General features: G+C 29.8%; 1 protein-coding gene across 14 annotated transcripts in view; it reads right to left on the minus strand.

The window, feature by feature from the left end:
* Positions 1–18,330, minus strand: part of LOC107436894 (zinc finger protein rotund) — a 318,292-nt gene that overhangs the window by 227,292 nt on the left and 72,670 nt on the right. For 3 of the 14 annotated variants that reach the window (XM_016051384.3, XM_016051314.3, XM_016051238.3), the window contains exon 2: positions 10,312–13,579. The exons of the other annotated variants lie outside the window; for them this stretch is intronic. In XM_016051384.3, the coding sequence (XP_015906870.2) occupies positions 10,921–13,548 (2,628 nt within the window). In that variant the 5' untranslated portion in view covers positions 13,549–13,579 and the 3' untranslated portion in view covers positions 10,312–10,920. Of the gene's footprint in view, positions 1–10,311; positions 13,580–18,330 lie in introns of those variants that run through there. 14 annotated transcript variants of the gene reach the window in all.

Here is an 18,330-nt window from a genome sequence, read left to right on the forward strand (position 1 = left end):
TCAAATGATATGAAAGAAATATAAGTAATATATCTTTCATTTATTTGATATTTAGCTTACATTTTCAAGAAAAAAATTTCAAAAGAACAATTTTTAACTCATCCCGCATGGCGGCAAACAGTTGTAGAGATCAGCGGAAGAATTAGTAAATCGAGTCAAATAATAAAAAATTAAGAAAATTTAATTTTTCGAAACTTTCTGGGGTTTTTTTTTTTCCATTAATTTTTTTCTTCTTATTTTTGTACGAACGATCGCTACGAAAACGTTTTTTGAGAACTGCCCTTGCATAATAAATCATCCAAGAAGCACTAAATTCAAAATTAAAATCATTCGAAAAAACATTAAATTCTTTAAAAAAAACAACAACAGCCAAACCTTTTTTTTTCATATTATCATAGATAATTTGGGACTTAATTTATCATAGGTAATATGGGTAAATAAAAACTTAACTGTAAAGTCTATCATGTAAATAACCATGAATAATGTCTGGGAAATAAAAATCAATATTAAATTCTAAAAAAAAAGCTAGTTAGTTTGAAAATTGCTAAATAATAGTGATGGTTACTTTTTTTTATATAATTAAAGCTGGAGATCAATAGATACTTCAAAAATGAATTTATAACGGCGTCGAAAATTTCGATCCACCATAAAAATAATCACTTTAAAATTATTCATTTTTAACTGTTATGAGTAACATTAATAAAAAATAAAAAAAGTCAACGAAGTTTCAGGGGGGGAAAAAAAGGTCAGAATCTTTTCTAAAAATTACAATATGGCTGCCAACTAAAATGAACTAGCTCGAGTAAAAATCAAATTGGGCTTTTGCAAATGGCGCAGATTAAAAACAGGAGCCATGTATGTGGGCAAAAAAATAAAAAATTCTTCCAACTACTCGTTTTGGTGGAGCGGAGTTGAGAGGGAGAGCAACTTCTAAAGTGCACAGTATCGGAAAAGGGTTGTTCGTTGCTATGACAACCATTAAACCTGCGAAGTTACAGAAGGTCGATAGATGGCGCTTCCTCAAGCGAGGAAAGCGTGGCGTTCTTTTCTTTATTTTATTATTTTTTTCTAACCCTTTCATATTGTACTGATTAACATAAAGCTCAAAGAAAGAATAAAATGAAAGAAACTTTTTTTTTTTCCGCTTTTCTGGCACCAAAATTCCGAAAATCCTTGTCACTAGGCAAGGCTGATAAGATTAAAACTAGAGAAACTAGAATTTAAATTCTTTCCAAGAATAATTTTTTCTTTTTTTTAATTTTCTTGCGGATTTTATAATGAGTAAATCTCTTAGGAAATGCAAACGCTAATTACAAATCTGTTTTTGACATTAAACAATTCTTAAATTATTATACTTGTAAATTGCTAAAAGTGTTCACTCACATTAATTTAAAATTAGTTGTTAACAGGAGCTTATATTTGACACCAAACATCAAGGAGTTGTCATTTTTTTGGGGTATTTTCAAAATTGAGATGGGAATTGTTTTTAAGAACAAAATGAATTAGGACTGAAATAATCTCAAGAAAGACAATAGAAGAATTTTTCGAGACGGTTTATACACTTGTTTATCGAGGAAGGCATAATAATTCGCTTTTAATTATTTTAGATCGCGAGTTAAGAAATTCTTTACGTTAGAGACGTTCTAAAAATTAAGAAGATTAAATATTTCGAACTTTTTATTTTTATGAAAAAATAAACAAGTTTTAGTTAAGTGCATAATTTTAAAAAATAAAATACATATTAAGAGAGTTGAACGTAATTTTATCTTACAACCAAAAAAATTTTAATTTTGCTGATTAATAATTTACTTAATAATTGTGAAATATAAGTTCGAAAATTTAATTTTATTACCGTCGTTGAACAGCCAATTCAATTTTGATCTTACGGCTACCATTGTTAAAATCCGTATCGTTGTAATTTTGAACCCAGTCCAGAAGACAAGAGAACTCCTATATCTAGTAGGGCGAAATTTGCCTTCGTGGAAGACTTTTTGATGGAACTAACCCGCTTTTGCGTTACATGGAGAGGAAAACCACGAAAACCACCCATGGTTAGCCTGAGGGCAAAGAGGCACATTATCCGTCTACCACTGAGGTTATTTTGCGTCAACACTGTGGTAAGCGCGAGCCGGGTGCCGAATTTTTATAGACTATTCATCACTATGATTCGAACCCGGGTCACCTCATTAGGACGCGAATGCTCTATCCCCTGAGCCACCATGGCTCAAATTCGAATATTGGCGCACGCCTACAAAATATTCTGAATACAGAAGGAATGCTTTTTTTTTTCAAATTATGACTAGGGTGTCCCAAAAATTTTATGCAAAGGGTAATTTAATGGATCCAGGTTCTAAATTCAAAATTATGCACTTTTTATTGATCCTAAGTAGATACCCAATGAAATTGATTGAACAGCATATCAGATAATGAGGGGGAGGGTTTCACACACAAATACATATTTTTGTCAAAAATTTTCAATTACCGTTTTACCTAAACGTCACTAGATAACATCGAGACGGCACTCAACGTCATCCGCCGGAACGTATGTGGCCAACGGCTCTGGTGCTCAACTTAAAACTTTAAAAAAAAAAAAGTCCGAAATCCTTTAATCGCATGGTTAATTCTTAAAACCAAAATAGAAAATACACGACCAGAAAGTGAAACAACCAATGCTCAAAAAATTACTCAACAAAGAATACGCTTTATTCTTTCTGGTAACGCTTCATTACTCATAACTCTGAACTATCTATAGATATTATTTACTTATTTGTAATTGTTTCCAGCAATTTACAGTCCAAATTGATCAAAATTCAAATCTCACGTGAAAAACAAAATTCAAATTTAATGGTAATATTTACGTTTATTTTGAACTTTTCAACTTTATAGAACAGAAATGTGAGTTAGTTTCTATCAAAAAGCTCTCTATGGAGACGTTTCTTTGTTTCCTGAGTTGTTTCCAGTTATAAGAAGAGAAGGAAATTCATAGCGATAGCCGCAAATCAGATATAGATAGTCTGTTGAAACCAGTGACATAATAAAGTTTACGAAAGTTCAAATCATAGGTTCCATAAGTTAACCATGGTTATATCTAGTAAAATCTAGTAGTCACCAGAAATGCATTTTTATGCATATTTTAGATTATAAATCAGTCGAAAATTAAATTTTAGACAGCTAAGCTGCCAGCATTTATTAACTTGTTTGAGAAATTAAAGAGGCTTAGGTCTGCAAATGCAGGGTGGGCAGCCTAATTTTTCAACAAAAAATAAGCACCTTTTAAGCGCTTTTCAAGCACTCAAAAAATATTTTTAAGCACTTTGAAAAAATATCATAATTAGACAGGGTTGGCAAGTTTTTGACAATTGATGGTTTTATCCTCTTTTATTTGCTCGCCAGTGACGAAGACGATGGTGCGTGACCAACGATGAAATTAACAAGAGAAATGAAATTTTCTATCGCTAATAGAGAAAAAAAATTGACAATGTTTAGTTGGTCCCCGAAATCAGCAAAAATTCGAGAGATTTTTCAATTCTATTACAGAGGGTCGAAAATGAAGTCTGAAATTGAGAATCTCTTGCAAAATGCAGCAGAGTTGCACATGAGAGATAAAAATCCTTATCACTGAATCCAGCTCAGTATTCTCAAGTGCGGACCCGCAAGCATTTCGTCAAACATGTAAAACAAATGGTGTTTTCATACACTACAGACCGACGGTAAGCCGAAAATTGGGGTTGAATAAATTGTGAAAATGTTGAATAGAACAATGTCTTTTCGCATAATTTGTGGCGAAAATCAACATGGTAAAAAAAAATCTCACATTTCGGAAAGAGGAAAATTAAGCACTTTTTAAAACCACCCATGGAGAAAAGCACCTTTAAGGGCTTTTAAAAAACGAAAATCGAAAATAAGCACCTTTAAGCACTTTTTAAAAATGCTATGCACCCGGAAATGGTAAATTTTTATATCGAAAGTCATTTTTTCGGTTTCGAAAAAAAAAATTTAACTCGAAAATACAACTGCGGTGTGTTCCGTAAGGGTTAAAGTATGGTAGCATTTTTGAAAAGTGTTTGAAAATATTTATTTTTGGTTTTGTTATTTTTTTAAAATCCTAATATGAGCTCATTTCTTACGTGTTCGTAAAAATTACTTCACCTTATTTTTCTAAAATAAGATTTTTTTCTCTTTGCCATGTTTATAGTCGCTATGAATTGAGCAAAAATAGCGTGGTTTTCACAGCAGTGTCATTTAACTCGCAAGTTCATTTCGACTCATCGACATCCATAGTGTACGGAAGCGCTAATCACTTTACATGCTGAACAAACTACTTGCATCTGGTTTCACGTGTGCATCTGGACTCACGCGTATGCATCTGGACTCACACGTGTAATTCGCTGCATTTTACGAGAGACTGCCGATTTCAAACTTCATCTCGCGCCCACTGAAATCAAACCTTTTTCTGATCACAGGGACCAACTAAACATTACCGAAAAATTTCCCATATAATAAAAAAAAAATTTCTTTTCTTGCTGATTTCTTCACTGGTGAAAGCCCATGACGTTATTGCACTGCTCAATTTGAAGATCAGTACCACAATCCTTGAACTTGATTTGAGGATCGTTCATTAATTATAAATCGCACTCCAATTAACTATTTTTTGTAACTTCAAAAAGAAGAAAAAATATTCAAATTTTCCGTCTTCTTTTGGGTTATTTAATTTAATAAACAGAAAAATCAATTACGGTTTTATAATAACGAGAATTAAATCTGAGGGACCATCCTAGAGTTGTGCAAAGTATTTTAAGATTTTCATTGAAGTCTTATTTTACTGGATTTGCTATTAAAATTTTCAGCACTATAGAGTTATTTTACGGAGAAAAAAAATTTTTTTCAAAGGCAAGATTTTCAAAAAAAGTATGAATTGTGGGACTCTTCATTTACTTCAATATTAACCAAATGCAAGAAATCTTATGTGATTATCATTTCTTAAACATTTAATACGTGTCTTTATCACTTGATTTATAAGACTTTTAAATTAACCATTCAATAGTCTCAGATTCGTTAAATATAATAAATGTTGGAACCATACAATAATTTGCTTCCGTCAAAAATGTTTAGCTGCAAAACTCACAAAATTTTCGCACTAATTTCGCACAAAATTTTCGCACTAAAATTATTGTAACTGTTTAGTAATTAAAAAGGTACTGTAACTAGCTGTAATCTTAAATTAAAATTAATATTGTAGTTTCTAATTTGAAATATAGAATAAAGAATAGAATAGAATGCAATAGAATATTTAAAATTATCCATATTTTAATGTAAAAACTTTGCAAATGAGTTTTTGCAATTTATTAATTTTATAAATTTTAAGGAACTTTCGATGAAAAGAAGAAAAATATTGGTGCGCGATTTTTTTAAGAGGTTAAAAATATTTTGGGGAGCTTCCCATTAAATAACTAATGTATAGTGCATTTCAAAAACAACACCTTTTTTTTCCTTCAATTTTTTACGATAGTATATAATGTAAGTTGCCATGCCAACTAGTAGCAGCGGTTTTTCTTTCTGAGCTATTTTACCGTAGTAATTCTAGGATATATATTTTTTTTAATTTAAATAAAAAAATAAACAGTATAATATAACACTAGCCAGCTTGCTAACAGGAGGTAATACTTCTCCGTAGTCTCAAAGCTATTTTTCCGCAGTAATTCTAAAACAAATTTTTATTTTATAATACTAGCTGACATGCCAACTAGTGTTGCAGAGATATTTTTTGTGAGATGTCAACTAATGTAATAAAATTTTTAAAAAAAAAACGGTCTTTTGGGGTTATAAATTAAACGTTTGTGAAAACCCTAGGATAAAAAACTTTATATTTTACAAAAAAGTATAAATAAACATTAGAGATGACGCCTCCTCCCATTCAAAAAAGATTAATTTGAGGGAAAGTTTTAATTTTTTAAGAATGATATTTTAAATATAAGTATCTTGACGCAAACGTCAGCGCAAATCGAGAAAACCAGCAAACGCTAAAAAATTATGTACTCCATTTAAACAAACAAATCGAAAAATAATAAATCTATTAGAATGGTGAGAAAAAATAAAAAAGGAAAGAACGCATCAGCATTTAAATCTCAGCTAAGTGATGCTGCGGACACCAGAAAGGAAGGAAGATCCTTAGGAGTGATGATGCTCTTGACTTTGATCCCATTCCAGCTGCTAAGATTTATCTTCTCTTGTTTCCTACCGCCATCTATTGCTCGAAATGTATACTAGAAAGTGAAAACCGACTATTTTTTAAGTCAGATATGTTTTTAGTTACAAAACAAACTATTATCCCATGTTGTTCCCATTTGATTACATTACTTTATTCAATACTTCGAAATGTCATTTTAAATTGAAAAGTTATATATTAATCAAGATAATTACAAAGAATTCTAGCAGTTTATATTCATAAGCTCTCAATATTGTTTTAATGTAAATATTTAACTGTGGGAAAACTCGACACTGCTCTATAATAAAGAAAGAATGGCTGCAAATGTTATGCAACATAGGAAATTTTCTTATAAAACAATTTTGAAACTGAAGTCAATTGGTTGTTGTGATGTATGGTTAATTAGGCGTCGTATTATACTGAAATTGTCGACATTAAAAATTAAACGATTATTCCAATAAAGCGATTTTTAAATTCGAAAATTAATCAAAACATTGTTCTCACTTACTCAAAATAAAAATGGTAATTTTAAAGTGATTTATTGAAAAAGTAAATTAGTTTTGAGCAGAGTTGGCAAAATTCATGATTTTTAAAATAAGTAAAAATAAATAAATATTACGTATGGCTTATTTGATTTTAATTTTTAAAAAAAATCTTGTTGCTTATTTACCAGCTAAATCATCCGATAAAATATATTAGCAGTTCTTGTCGTTATTCTAAAACAATAAAAATATATTATCAGTTCTTATCGTTATTCTAAAACAATAACGTAGTTGACATTTCTAACTAAAACGTTATTTATTTATTTTTTACTTAATTATAAACTTATCACTGAATAAATAATCACGATTTTTGTTCTTGCTACATATCCTAAAATTTTAAAGAGAGAGGCAATTTTTCAGTTAGATGAAGTCCAATGAAGAGTGAATTAGTTAATATTAGAATACATTAAAGAAAAAAAAAATATATAGCAAGCTTCTCTGGGCAGGACAAGTCTCTTCAATATATTGGTTAACACTAACTATGGATATGTTATGTGTTTAATATGTTTTAAAAGCACATAAAGTATTCAAATAAACATGTAACTAAATAGGTATAGTTGAAATATGTTTATTAACATTAAATTATTTTACATACAGTTAAATGAAAACTATAATTTAACAGTTTAACGTTACTTTTATCCACGTTTAGTCTCCTTTATAGACTTATTAGTCTGTTTTGAAATATAATAATTTAACTTTTCCTTATATTTTAACAAGAATCACATTCTAAAAATTTNAAAATAATAAATCTATTAGAATGGTGAGAAAAAATAAAAAAGGAAAGAACGCATCAGCATTTAAATCTCAGCTAAGTGATGCTGCGGACACCAGAAAGGAAGGAAGATCCTTAGGAGTGATGATGCTCTTGACTTTGATCCCATTCCAGCTGCTAAGATTTATCTTCTCTTGTTTCCTACCGCCATCTATTGCTCGAAATGTATACTAGAAAGTGAAAACCTACTTTTTTTAAAGTCAGATATGTTTTTAGTTCCAAAACAAAGTATTATCCCATGTTTTTCCCAATCGATTACATTACTTTATTTAATACTTCGAAATGTCATTTTAAATTGAAAAGTTACATATTAATCAAGATAATTATGAAGAATTCTAGTAGTTTATATTCATAAGCTCTCAATATTGTATTAATGTAAATATTAAACTCTGGGAAAACTCGACCCTCTTCTTTTTCTATAAAGATGTTAAGAATGGCTGCAAATGTTATGCAACATAGGAAATTTTCTTATAAAAAAATTTTGAAACTGAAGTCAATTGGTTGTTGTGATGTACGGTTGAATATATGTCGTATTATACTGAAATAATTAAATGATTATTCCAATAAAGCGATTCGAAAATTGATCATAACATTGTTCTCACTTACTCAAAATAAAAACGGTAGTTTTAAAGTGATTTGTTGAAAAAGTAAACTAGTTTTGAGCAGGGTTGGCAAAATTCATGATTTTTAAAATAAATTTAAAAGAAAAAAATTTACGTATGATTTATTTAATTTCAATTAGATTTTTTTTTTTTTTTTTTTTTTTNAAACTTTTTTTTTTTTTTTTTTTGTTTATTTACCAGCTAAATTATCTGATAAAATATATTGGCAATTCTTATCGTTATTCTAAAACAATAACATAGTTGATATTTCTAACTAAATTGTTTGTTTTTTATTTGTTTTTTTTTTTTTTACTTATTATAAACTAATCACTGAATAAATAATCACGATTTTTGTTCTTGCTAAATATCCTAAAATTTTAAGGACAGAGGCAATTTGTCAGTTTTATATCCAATGAAGAGTAAATTAGTTAAGATTAGAATACATTAAAGAAAAAAAATTATTGCAAGCTTCTCTGGACAGGACAAATCTCTTCAATATTGGTAAACACTAACTACGGATATGCTATGTGTTTAATGTGTTTTAAAAGCACAAAAAGTATTCAAATAAACATTTATTAACAGTAAATTATTTTACATACAGTCAAATGAAAATTATAATTTAACAGTTTAACGTTATTTTTATCCACGTTTAGTCTCTTTTATATATTTATTAGTCTGTTTTGAAATATAATAATTTAACTTTTCATAATATTTTAACAAAAATCAAATTCTAAAAATTTGAATAAAAATAAATTTAAAAAAAAAAAGTGGTTTAAGTCAATGAATTTCTTAAAAAAAGTACTCTAGAGAAGTACTCTAACATTAGAGAAGTACTCTAAAAATGAAGCAGTAACCGTGTTATATATGATTGCTATTTATGATTGTTAGATATGATTATATTTTGCGCTTAAAAATTAAATATTTGAAAACTATAATGAAAAACACTAAACAATTGTTCTTGTTGTTTTTTTTTAAAAAAATTGCTGAAATTCGATAAAATACACATCGTAGAATTGTAACAATTCCACCGCTTTTAAGCCTAGTATTAATTATTAAATTTATAATAACTAATTAACACAACAGAATAAAAGAAATTAACATAAATAAAATTATCACGCTTTAAATAAACATTAGTTAATAAACATCAATTTAAACATAAAATTTAAATAAACATTAATTTAAAGCGTGAAAATCTGCACTCTGCAGCTCGCCATTGACGACCGAATATTTTAGAGCTAGAAAGTAAGTTTCTGTCTTTTAAATGTGTTCGTTTTAAATCAAATCACACTCCATATTTCCCCTTGAGTTAGCGCGTACGGGCAAAATCTGATGAGAATATCAAGACACAGCTTAGGCTAAATTTCGAGGGCACGGAATTCAAAATTCGCTAAATGATTTGTTCGGAATTTCTATAAATGGACCACCTTTGTATATTTTGACCCCAACAAAGGGTATTTTGGTGTAGAAAGACAGCTGTATACAGACATGAAATGTTAAAAGTATGGAAACATTTCTGATATTTATCTTATTTTTAATAACTTTTAACTTATTTTAATAACTTTTTAATCTTATTTTATGTAAACACATATAATTTTTTTGCGAAATAAGTGTTTCCATTTTTTTACATCCTTTTATGGTTTTTTCCACCTAAAAAGTTTCTTACACTACATTTCTTAATATTTTAAAAATTCTTCATTTTATATTTTTTCGCGAAAATAGGAGCGAGCAAAAATTTAGTCTGGCAAGTACCTTTAGAAATAAAATTTCATTTAGAGCATTAACTATAAAAATTCTTGAATTCGTTCAGTTAGTTAAATTATCAAACTACAAATTCAAATTATAAAATAACTTACAATTTCGACAACCAATCACTAAACGTGTAAAAATTATGTTTACGAGGGCTTCTATTATCCTAAATAATTAAAAAATTTAAGGAAAGAAAAATTACAAAATATACATCTTTAAAAAATATTACACTAGATTATTATACATCTTCTTTAAAATAAATAAATAAAATAAGCAGTTTTTGAGACCTTGACTGAATGTACGAAGTTGAAAAATAGGATTTCGTGGTAAATAAGATCCGTATGCATTGCATTTATTAATCAATGTAACTCTTCCAAAAGTTTTATTTAGAAAAAAAAGAGTAATTGTATGTATATGAGATAAGTAGTAATAATCAAAACTCAATATATTTTAACCAACTTTTTATTTAGAATAGAAAAAACGACTAGAAATACAATTCGAAAGGGAAATCAAAATCTATAAAGAATGACTAGAAAGGCACTTAAAAATTTATATAAATGACAAGAAATGCAAAACAAATTCTCATAATAGTTAATTTCGACAGAGATAGTCAAAAAGAAAAACAAATAATCATATTTAAATAAATAACAAGTAGAGGTAAAAAGAAATAACAGGAATTTCTTAAAACTAATTTGAAAAAGAGAAAAGCAATATGGAAAATGTAAAACAACCATTCAAAAAAAAAGTTCCTTAAACAGTCCAAAATCAACTACGCGTTAGAAACAATTTAGTCAAATAATTTAAATTAACAAAGCAATTTATTGGCTTGCATTGAAGCATCACAGCAAAATGTAAATTTCGTTGAAATAATATATAGATGAAAACCATAAAAAAAGGAACTATCGATTTTAATAAATAATAAATATGACATAAAATAAAAAAATAACCAGAAGAAAGAAAAATAATGAACATGCTAACAAGTTTTTAAAGCAACAGTCCAAAATTATCAACATCAAAAAATCCATAATCATTAAATCAACCAAACAATTCGCTCTAAATCGTTACAGAAATAGTCTTGAAAACCTTCTTCAATCTTTCAACATAACTAGCATATACATCATCCGATATATCGTCCTTCTTCAAAATGATACGAAAAAGTGAGACATATTCAGTTTCGCTGAACAGCGGACCCTCTTCCATAACCTCGTTCAAAATATCTTCACACGTCAAACCTAAAAGTTGCACGTACCGCCTAGCTTTTTCCAAAGCTACTTCTCTAGTTAAGGTGATGCTATTTAAACAGCATTGAATATTAAAAATACTCCGACTGAATCTTTTAATCAAACTCTCGCTCGGTACACAGACATTCGACACGTTCTGTATAAGTATTGCTGCGACAAGTTCGCCGAGACCTTCGAAAATGTATTTCAACTCCTTGGGGGTCAATACCGGGTGCAATATTTCGTCGATTTTGGCAAGATCTGTGACCAACTGGCGAACGCAAGATTCGAAATCTTGGCTAATGTAAGCATCAAAGGAGACTTCGAGTTCCGATGGCGGCAAAAGGAAATGGAAGCAATGAGCCCTCACTTCTAAATGCAAGGCAAGTAAAGACACGTCAGCGAAATCTTCATATTCTTTTACTAATTTTTTTAACCCTATAAAGGAATTGGAAGATTTGCTTACAGCTTCTTTGCAATTAGAGACGAGTCCATCAATGAAATTAAGAAGTTGAACGGAAAACCACTGAGAGCTCTCTTGTAAAACTGCTAAATTTAGCAAAGTATTATAATCAGCGATTATTTCCCAAGACCCATGTTCTTCTGAATGCAAATTTCGAATTAGTAATTGAGATTCTTCTTTGTTACGCAGGCGCACCTCTTCTGGAAAAGCAATACCATCACCATCTTTGCTCTCTTCCAAGTGTTTCCAATTGGAGAATGATTTGAGAAGTCGCCTAATATCACGATCTTTAGCCCAAGATACACTCAAAATGTTATGTTCTTCGCCAAACAGAGCTTTAAATGCCTTTTGAAGCATGTCTTTATAATCTAAAGTTACATAGTAAATGAGGTGCAAAAAGTGATTTGAATAGTCTGGCAACTTCTCGACAAGCAAATGAAGTTCTTTTAAATTGTTATTCAATACCAGTGTGCTACTGAGTATTTTCTTTTCAGAATCCAATTCTGAATCCGGCGAGGTGCACATAATCCACGATTCTAAGTTTATAGATGCATTTTCAAGAATCTTGTTCACTTCTGAACTCACTTGATCCAGTAAGGCATGAACACTATCACAAATAAAAGTGTTCAAAGGACAGCGCCTTCCGTACTCAACAGACAATAAGTCTTCAATTTCCATTGCGAATTGTTTCATGGGAGCATAAATCAATGTGATATTTCTAACAGCAGGTTTGCAAACCAAAGTAAGGTTTTTAAGAGTGTTATCGAAATTGTTCTCATTAGCTTTTAAAACTTGTTCGTCCTCTGGTTTTTGATATCTTTTCATTCCACTCAAAGAATTAGAGAATTTAAATAAAGTTGTACACTCTCGCGCCACGTGAACCTCGAAAAAATCGTTTAAATTTTGAGAGCTGGAAAAGACAGAAACCTTTAAAAGAGATGAAAAATTAGTTAAGGATTGTTGTTCTAGATATTTAGACACAAACTGTTCGATTGCGTTTTGAATACAGGAATAAACATCGATAATATGCATGTCTGCAATAGGTATAGAGACTACATTATCCAAAACATTAAGAAATTCCTTATAGTTAGAAGCAATGCACCGAAAATGGCTAAATACCGTCAGCAACAAATCAACCAAAAAATTATACTGTTGTTGTTCAGGTAGCTCTAGAGCAGGCTGTTCAGCAAATTTTAGAACTATATCAGACATGAACTTGGATAATTTTTGAACCATGAGAAGGAGCTCATTTTGGCAATTTTCTTTAAGAAATTCAAGCATTTCGGGGCATTTTTGCAATAGAACAATGCACTCAAGAAGAACTTTAACGTACGAGCTATTCAAACAAGTATCATTAATTTTACTTTTATCACAAAACATTTTTTCATACGTCAAGTTTTCATCCATAACGCCACGAGATGAGTCAAACACACGATGGAAGGATGACCAATACAATTCTTGTCTCAATTCCTCATTAAAGATCAAATACAGCTTATCCTTAAGACCACTTAACTCGATCCTTAAATTACTCAAAGCCTCGACTTCTTTAAAGTTACCTTCTACAAGATAGACAGACGACATTAAAACCTGTGTTGCTTGGACATATTGCTTAGCCTGCAAATACTTATTTACTTTACAGGGTATTTTAGTCAGTTTATCGATTTCCGCCAACATTTTATAAACATAGGTATGTTCTAAAGAATCCATCCACAGCTTTCGTATCTCGTCTCTTTTACACTGCAGCAATTCTTTGGCTCGAAGAATCCTGTCTTTCAACATTTGGCACTTGATTTTTGAATCAGACACAACCTCCAAAGCTTTACTGGTATTTGTGACAACTGTAGATAAATTTTCAGCATTCTTCCAAACAAGATGGTTTAATTTGGTATCTAAAATCGTGAACTGTTCCATGAACTGTGCTTTAGTTCTATTACGGTCTCCATCGCATTCATTGTTCATCAGTTCTGAAATAAGTGACGGCAAACCTTCGCCGGCCATTGTATTAATTTAACTTTCTTATTGACACTACCTGTATGAAATAAAATATTCACTGTAATTTAAGACAATATCCAGTGTAACTTTGTTCTTATGTCTTCCAACAGTTAGACCGTAATTGAGCAGAATAAAATTATAGTTAGAAGGAAACGAAAGCACAGTATAACGTTGGCAGAATTAAGAACAGCATAAGAAAAGAGAAACAATAAAATTAAAATAAGAAATAAGCTTAAAAGTTTGCTTGGTTAGTAAAAGAAAGCAGAGTAACTTCCTAAGATGCAAACATGCAAAGGGGTGAGCAAAAATAAATCAGGTAAAAAGATAGAATGACGAATGAATTCAAGACTTTAAAATCCTTAAGACTTTATTTAAATAAGCAACTCTGGAGACTTTAGCATCACTAAAGTAATTTGTGAATCATAATTATCAAGGCTTGTATCTTTTTTTTTTGCACATACCTGACTCGATGTGCACTGAAATTCTTCGGATTAAGACCAGGTGACATAATTAACTTTTAACCTTCTTGGCCTCAAGATCCACCGATAGCATCGTAGCTGATGTATACACAAGGAATTTTAATTACCACCACTTGATACTAACTAGTTAAGCACATCTTAATTCTTCATTGATTCGAAAAGTAAAAAAACAACTTTGGTTGATATTAACTACTTTGTAAAATAAACGACAAAATAAAAATAAATAAATAAACTATTTTGATTAATATTAACTACTTTGTAAAGTAAACTACAAAGTAAAAAATACTTTGATTGATATTAACTACTTTGTAAAGTAAACTACAAGATTAAAAAAACTACTTTGATTGATACCAATCGTTTTCATTATTCACTAAAAGCATAGACCGTTGTTGAATTGGTGCTTTTAAATGATGATTTAAATCACAAATCAATGATAAAAATGACCAAAATAGTTCTATTTGAGATTTAAATAAATAGTTTGAATCACTTTGATTATTGATTTATGGTGAATGTTTGTTAGGGTATAAAGAATTAAGTCATCTAACAACCTACGTCACTTAACAAGTCACATCACAATCTTTTTTTTTTTTTTTCATGTAGGAAGAATTATCTTCTAAAAAATTATAAATTAAGAAAAAGACGCCTCTCAAAAATTATAAATTAAGAAAAAGGTGCCTCTAAAAAATAAAAGCATGAAGTAATTTAGCAAACACTGCCTCACAACCATTTGATCATACCTTTCGCTGAAACGCTTAGTGGAGATTCGCAATTTCCAGGTTAAATGTTTTGCTCACGGTGCTTAGAATGGTGAAATTTGTCATTCTAGTCCACTTGTCAATACTAGCCGTGAGCAAAAGTTTAAGATCACGTTATGGTCAATTGTAAATATACAAGATATCGTTTCTGCTAAGCAATAGAAGAGGGATATATATGTGTATATATATGTCCTTCTCTCTCTCTCTCTCTCTCTGCATAGATACATAAGTTATTTATAAACAGGTTCCTGATGTTTCTACACATTCATTTCTTTACATTATTTTCTCAAATTCACTTACATATTAATTAACATGTTTATTAATTAAGTCCTTAATTTGACTAATTTCACAACCTCAGGAGGTAAAACTTCTCATAACAAAGATTCTAATGACTCGGATATGAGGTAGAAATTTTAGAAAGCTCAATCATTATCTGAATCACAGTAATTTACCACACAAAGTTTTATTCGTAGCTCAATTTTATAATGATTCATCTAAAATTATAATCTGAGTTTTAAAAAAGGATACTCTATAAAAACCAGATCGAAAAAAAAAAAGATAACCTATAAGTTGTTTAAGATTCGAGATCTCAGTTCCACTTCCTCGAGTTCAAATCCACACGCATAAAGACCTGTCGCGAAGTTTTCTGGGAAATTATAATTGTTCCAGACTTTTTTCTGAGAAATAAGTAAAGAAAATCAAAACGTAGTTTATTTTGGGAAAAGCATCCGATCGAAAAAATTTAGAAAATTTTTGATTGTTTCTCGTTTGCTGAGAGATTTTTTTTTTTTCGTAAGCTGGACAGCAGTATATTTGACCGTGGTGAACTTTTATTATATGGGGGATATCTCCATATTGGATTGATTACGCCAATTGCAATCGCCAAGGCTCTAAAGTGCCTCTGCCCGGTAGCGGCAAGAGTTTTTTTTTTTTTTTTTTTTCCCTTTTTTGTGATTTTTTTTCTTCTTTCGTGCCACTGACTGGTTGTCACCAAAGCTTTTGCGACTATTTTGTAACATGATCTAGTATAGATTTTAGCCCGGAACCAAATGATCCGAAATTTGCATACCGTCATTTTTACGTGTTACAAACAAAAACTTTATGTGCCTGGTAATTTTTGTCTCGTAACTTTTATTGTCGTATATAGAATTACTAAAAAGGGTTCCTATTTTTGTTCCTCTCCACAAAATTTGGCGAATTTTTTTTACTAAGTTGAGAAATTAAATTATAGCGAATGGGATGAAATCACAGTCCTGATACTTATCCATTTCGCCGGATAGGCGCTGAAGTCGACAATAAAGAAGAAGAAAACAGTAAACCGAACAGTTTGATAAATTTTGGTAATGGTTACTATTGAAATAAGAAAATAAGTTATAAACTAAAAAGCAACATTAATGAAAAATAGAGCTAGTTCATTTCGAAGAAGCATACGCTGCCATACTATTACTCAATCGCCGTGCTAATATTGACGCCAATGATGCTTAATTAATTTTGGTAATACGTTACAATTGAAATTTAAAAAAATAAGGTATGCTCTTAAAAGCAAAATTTATGGAGAAAAGGTACTTCGTTATTTAGGAGAATCATAAATAAACACCACTTTATTATAGGCGTCAATGATGTTTAATTAATTTTGGAAATTAATACGGATTGAAATTTTAAAAAAAAGCTGTGTGCTAAAAAGCAAAATTAATGATGAAATGGTACTAATCCGTTTAAGGAGAAGAGTAAGAAACACCATGCCCTTATTGATGCCAACGATGCTTAACTAATATTTGTAATAGGTACTAATTGAAACAAAAAATTTAGCTATGAAGTAAAAAGCAAAATTAAAAAAGAAATGTTACTAATTCGTTAAAGAGAAACGTAAGAAATCACTTTATTACTAATGCCAATGATGATAAATTAATTTTAATAATAAGCACCACTGGTATTGTGGTAATTGGTCCAATTTTAATAAGTACCAAATGTAGTAAATTAGGTACTAGGTATTATATCATTGTATTTGGTAGCTATTAAAACTGCACAGGCAATGTGCAGTTTTCAAAATAGATAAGAGATATAAATAATGTGCTTCAAAATAGATAAGAACAGGTGAACCCTTGATTCTGACAAATTTTAACTATCATGAGTTAGCCTCAATCAAAAGCATCCTGCCAAAGGATACTGAATACAGTTCATCTTTATTTTAATGGAATAAACTACAAAAAAGGCCTTCTGCTTAATCTAATAACGTAAAACCATCAGAAAGCAAAAAATAATAATGAATATTAAAAGATTGAAATTATTTCAGATTTATTTATTGTGTTCGCATATGTCTTTCAGTTTTGGGCATCATTTTGTCGTGTTTTAGTACTGATTTATTAATTATATACTTATTTTTCACCCTGTACAAAGAACGGGTACTCCGCTAGTGTTGCCATAAATCAAACAAAGAGACAGAAGTTTGGAAATAATAATATATCATAATAATATATCATTTGATAATATTCATAATATCAAATTGTGCAAATGAATTTAAAAATGCATTAAATTTGTAATTTTTAAAAAAATTAACTCAATGAAAAGTGTTAATTTTCCAGGATAGTTTTATACCTTCTGAATTTAAGTTAAGAAAGATTAAAGTTAAAAAAAATTATTGTTACACAGATTCCTAGTATTTCCACTATGTCTAACAAATATTCCTAGCCTAGTTAAAATACGAGAAGTTTCGCATAACTGCAATACTTTGAATTCGTTCAAAACGGCGAATTTTAATTAACGGCGAAATTTAACGGCGAAATTTCATTTTTAAACGATTGTGAAACTGTGACATGGTTAAGCACACAAGAATAGGTACTCGAAATCTATTTACAGAGAATTACAAAAAAACGAAATTTGTGTAAAACGGTAGATATTAATAACCACTTACAAATTTAATTTTCAAATGCTTGTGCAACTGAGAGACAATAAAGCACATAAAAATCGGTGCTCGAAGTCGATTTACAGAGAATTCCGAAAAACGAAATTTGTGTAAAACGGTAGATATTAATAACCACTTACAAATTTAATTTTTAAGCGCTTGTGCAACTGAGACACAATAAAGCACATAAAAATCGGTACTCGAAGTCGATTTACAGAAAATTCCGAAGAACAAAATTTGTGTAAAACGGTAGATATTAATAGCCACTTACAAATTTAATTTTTAAAAGTTTGTGCTACTGAAACACAATAAAGCACATAAAAATCGGTACTCGAAGTCGATATACAAAGAATTCCGAAAAACAAAATTTGTGCAAAACGGTAATAATTAACAACCACTTGCAAATTTAATTTTTAAACGCTTGTGCAATTGAGACACAATAAAGCACATAAAAATCGGTACTCGAAGTCGATTTACAGAGAATTCCGAAAAAACAGAAATGAAGAGCTTTTCACTAAAAGTGTTTAAAAAGACATACTTTTTTTTAAATTAGCATTACATTTTTAAAAAATCAACTTTTTTGAAATCAACTAAATCAGCAAAGTCGCCCAATTGTGAGCAAGTGTCAAATTGAGAACATAATGAATAGCCG

The sequence above is a fragment of the Parasteatoda tepidariorum genome, chromosome 8 (assembly GCF_043381705.1).
Source record: "Parasteatoda tepidariorum isolate YZ-2023 chromosome 8, CAS_Ptep_4.0, whole genome shotgun sequence".
NCBI classification, from domain to species: Eukaryota; Metazoa; Arthropoda; class Arachnida; order Araneae; family Theridiidae; genus Parasteatoda; species Parasteatoda tepidariorum.